Raw genomic sequence first — 4,188 nt, 5'->3', positions numbered from 1 at the left:
AGGAAATACACTCACGTCCACTCAGACTGTTTGTGTTTGAAACTGTTTATCTGGATCACACACACACACACACACACACACACACACACACACACTGAAATAACATCTGTGTCTGTGATGAATCTGCAGCTGAACGTCTGTCTCTGTCTCCCTCCAGATGAGCTTGCCAGCTGTTTAGAGTGTGACGGTCTGGTTGGAGGACTCTGTGATGACTCGTCCTCCTCTGGTACCGTCCGTCGCTCCCTCTCGGCTCCTCACGCGCCCCCCCCCCCGGACCCCTCCGACTCCCAGTCCAAGTACCACTGTGACCTGGTGGCCCGAAACGGCAGCGATGTGTACCGCTACCCGAGCCCGCTGCACGCCGTGGCCGTGCAGAGCCCCGTCTTCCTGCAGATGTTGGGTCATGGAGGTCCCAGCAGAGACGAGGCCAGCGTTGACCCCTCTGTTCCAGCTTCTCTGGTGCCTCAGAGCTCCTCGTGGTCGGCCCCGTCCTCCTCCTCTTCCTCCTCTCAGATTCCCTCTCACAAGCGCCTGGACAGCTACATCTTCGGTCTGCTGCAGCGGAGGGCGCTTCCCGTCAGGACCAGCCGGCCCAGGACCAGCATCAGCACAGACCCGTCAAAGAGCATCATGAGACAGGCCAGTCTCTGTGGGAGGCAGACGTCCTCTGGTCCTCTGAGGGCGTCTGAAGTCAGAGCCTGCTGGCCAGCTTCAGGAGCAGAGGCGTCCTCCTCTCCTCAGAGACAGTGGTCTGTGGACGGTAGATCTGAGGAGCAGGAGACCCAGAGTGCCCTCCCTAACAGCACTACTGACTTGGTGCAACAGACCAGCTGTCCTCTGACTAATGGCATCCACAGTGTCTCCAACAAGGACGTGAACACGAACACTAACAGTCTGCTGAAGAAGAAGAGCAAACATCTTCCTCCCTCAGTGTCCACAGCTACTCTGCCCAAAGACTTCAGGGAGCTGGACAGTCCCAAAGCAAACTCCTCCCCAAAAGAGACCAAGCCACCATGTTGTCCTCCTGACCAGGAGCTGCTCCTCAGATCACCTGCAGTAATCAAAACCCAGTCAGCTGCTGCCAGGAGCAGCGCGAAGACTGTCCAGACTGAAACGGTCGATCGATCAGTGCAGGAGAAAACCAGTCTGGGTTCCTCCTCCCAGAGTCAGGATGAGTCTGCAGGAGGAGGAGGAGGAGGAGGAGGAAGAGGGAGTCAAATGGTTAACACCAAGTACGTCCCCACCCAGCGGCAGAATGTTAAAATCCGCAAGGGTAGCAGCAAGAGCGTCAAGGTGAAAACGAATCGGGTGTCTGAACACAGTGAGCCACCGACAGAAAGACGAGGTGATAAGTCCCACCACAGGTCGGGTTCTAAGAAGTTCTGTCTGCTGGACGATGGAGGTTCTGTCCCCATTAAAGTCTCCAGGAGATCAGCCAGAGGGACGTCCTCCTCCAGGATCAAACGCCTCCCTGCGTCCATCCCAGAAGGCCGAGTTCTGGACAAACACGCCACATCGACACTGAGCAGTGTGCGCTCAGGTGCATCCAGGCACCATCACCATGGAAACCACGACCACAGCAGTGGTAACCACCACCACCAACATCATCGTCATCATCATCATCACCATGGACGCGAGCAGGTTGTGGTTGTCGCCAAACCAAAATACAAACGGAATGATTACCGGCGGCTGCGTGCAATCATGGAGGTGCCGTACGATGAGGCGTTCAGGCGCGCTCAGCGGCGGCAGAGAAAGGAGCTGCTGAATCACTCTGCAGCCAGTCGGTACCTCTCCTCTGACGGTCAGCTGAGCAGCCCGTACACATATGTGCCAGGAAGTGACTCGGAGTATTCAGCCGAGTGCGCGTCTCTGTTTCACTCCACCATCGTGGACACCAGCGAGGACGAACGGTCCAACTACACCACCAACTGCTTCGGAGACAGCGAGTCCAGTGAGGAGGAGTACGTGGAGGAGAGCACCACCACCAGTGACACTGAAGAGAGTGGAGGAGGCGGGGCCGGTGGAACGGGCAGGGGGTGGAGCCAGTTTGGGGCAGCTGGGTCCAGGGCGACGGGGCAGGAGATGACTCCAGTTCAGGCGAAGGCCTTCGTCAAGATCAAGGCCTCCCACAACCTGAAGAGGAAGATCCTTCGGTTCAAGTCAGGTTCTCTCAAACTCATGACCACCGTGTGAGTCCAGACTACAGCCTTACCTGTGGGGTGCCTTACCCACGCACTTCAGGTGTACCCAAACCCAACTGTGAACCAACAGCAGGACAGGTGCTGTATGGGACACTTCTGAAGTGGACACTTTTCTACCTTTAAACTTCCCCCTGAGCCTCTGAAGGCCATCCATCTTTATAAAAGCATGAGCGACATTTTCTAGAAAACAAAAATTTACTATCTGCTTCATATTCTGTCTTGTTCATTTAGTCAAACACATCTTCCATGTTCAGCAGCTGAGTCGATCAGGACGGCCCTCATTTGTTCTGATCTTCTGTTTTTGCTCCCATGTTTCATGAGTTGAAGTCAAAGACCTCAGTTCCACACACAAAGTTTTTATTTCTCACACAAATGTGTGCGTATCTGTTAGTGAGTACTTCTCCTTTGCCAAGATAATCCATCCACGTTGGCTTAGCCTGATAGTCTAACCAGTCACTCCACATGCCTAAACCTGACCAACCCAAGTAGGTCAGACTTTTCTGAGTTAATAAATGACCTGATATCAGATCGGTGCAGAGACTTGTGTACTCGCTGATACCAAATCCACCATTTTAGACCAAATCAGAGGCGTTTCTGATCCTGGTATTAGTACAACCCGTGTTGTGGTCATCATGACTTCAGGAGCATTAGTGATCTGATTGGTCTGACCTGTGTCATCTCCTCTTGTGTCCTTCAGAAGGATGTTCAGGAACCTCACAGTTCTGTTCTGAACACGACATACAGAACTACAGCACCGGGCCGTTCACATCAACCCTGTGAGAAAACACAAAACTTTATTTTCAAACTAACCAACATGTTGGTCCAACAGTAAACCAGTATCCCTTCATTAAGTTCACACACTTTAACAGATGTTCCTGTCGTAGTTCAGTGGTTCTGTCCGTGTGATCAGATTATATCTCTGTGAGTTTCTGGCCCTTAAAAAAGGCTTCCACCTTTCCTGCATTAGAGCAGCATTTGATGCTTTTGTGAAACTGTTTATTGATCTAAAGATCAGATTTAGCCAATCGGATTGGCCTCCTTCACTTCCCGTTTCACAGCCAACAAAGTGCCTCGGCTGACAAGAACCCAGCTGTTAGTCAGAGCCGAGATGACGAATCAGCGTCTCAGTCTCCTTCAAACAGTCCGAACGATGTGTGGAACGTCCACGTCTACAGTCAGAGGTTCTATCTGCTGTGAGGTTCCACACCTAAAGGCTGCTAACATGTCCACACTGTACAACAGCTAATGTCCCTGACGGACTAGGAAGACGGGACTATCAACCAACCAGACAGCTTCCCCAGTTTTAATACCTTTAAAGTTTCAGTTGACATTTGCTCACATCACTCTTAGAATTAATAGCGCTAACCAGAACCAAATAGGTTTTATAGAGCGTTACAGTTATGTGTTATACCTAGAACCATCAGTTTAAGGTTCCATCCAGAACCCCATAGGCCTTTTTCCACCCAATTAGCTCTTGAACCAGTTCTGTTCAAGTCTCTTGGATACTTGCTGAACTAGCCCAGGTCTCCACCGGTTTTGAATGGAACAGTTGTAGTCAAAGGTGTCATCCATGGGGGGCGTTGCACAACGACTTGCAGAAGATGACATGCCCAATTTGGTTCCCAAGGAGAACCTGCCGTTTCAGGTTTCGATTGAATTTATTTTTTGGTGGAAATGCTCAGAAATAGGTGCTTGGACTGGAACAGAGCCAGTTTCATGTTCGTGGAAAAGACCTGTCAGGACCCTTTCTGGGGGTTCTATCCAGAACCTCTCCACTACCTGTGGGTGCTAACAAGAACCCACCTGGGGCGTGTTCTCCCAAGAACCTTTTTGTACTTCCAGGGTTTCACGTAGAATCCACTGAGGGGATCTAAAAATATATCTTATAAGGGTTTTGCCTGTAACCTTCTAAGGGTTCTACAAAAATTTGTGGTCATCCATCATTTTAATGATCTATGTTCCACTTCCCATCGTTTACACTGAGAAA

General features: G+C 51.1%; 1 protein-coding gene across 1 annotated transcript in view; it reads left to right on the top strand.

Annotated features, from left to right (window-relative positions):
- The window catches only part of dact1 (dishevelled-binding antagonist of beta-catenin 1), a 13,365-nt gene extending 10,829 nt beyond the window's left edge, over window positions 1–2,536 (top strand). The window contains exon 5 of the mRNA XM_084743138.1: window positions 158–2,536. Coding sequence (XP_084599264.1) covers window positions 158–2,193 — 2,036 coding nt within the window. The 3' untranslated portion in view covers window positions 2,194–2,536. The remainder of the gene's footprint in view (window positions 1–157) is intronic.
- Window positions 2,537–4,188: the final 1,652 nt, after the last annotated feature.

Source organism: Lutjanus erythropterus, chromosome 18 (assembly GCF_056507025.1).
Source record: "Lutjanus erythropterus isolate fLutEry1 chromosome 18, fLutEry1.hap2, whole genome shotgun sequence".
NCBI classification, from domain to species: domain Eukaryota; kingdom Metazoa; phylum Chordata; class Actinopteri; order Lutjaniformes; family Lutjanidae; genus Lutjanus; species Lutjanus erythropterus.
This window is presented reverse-complemented; position numbering and strand designations above follow the sequence as displayed.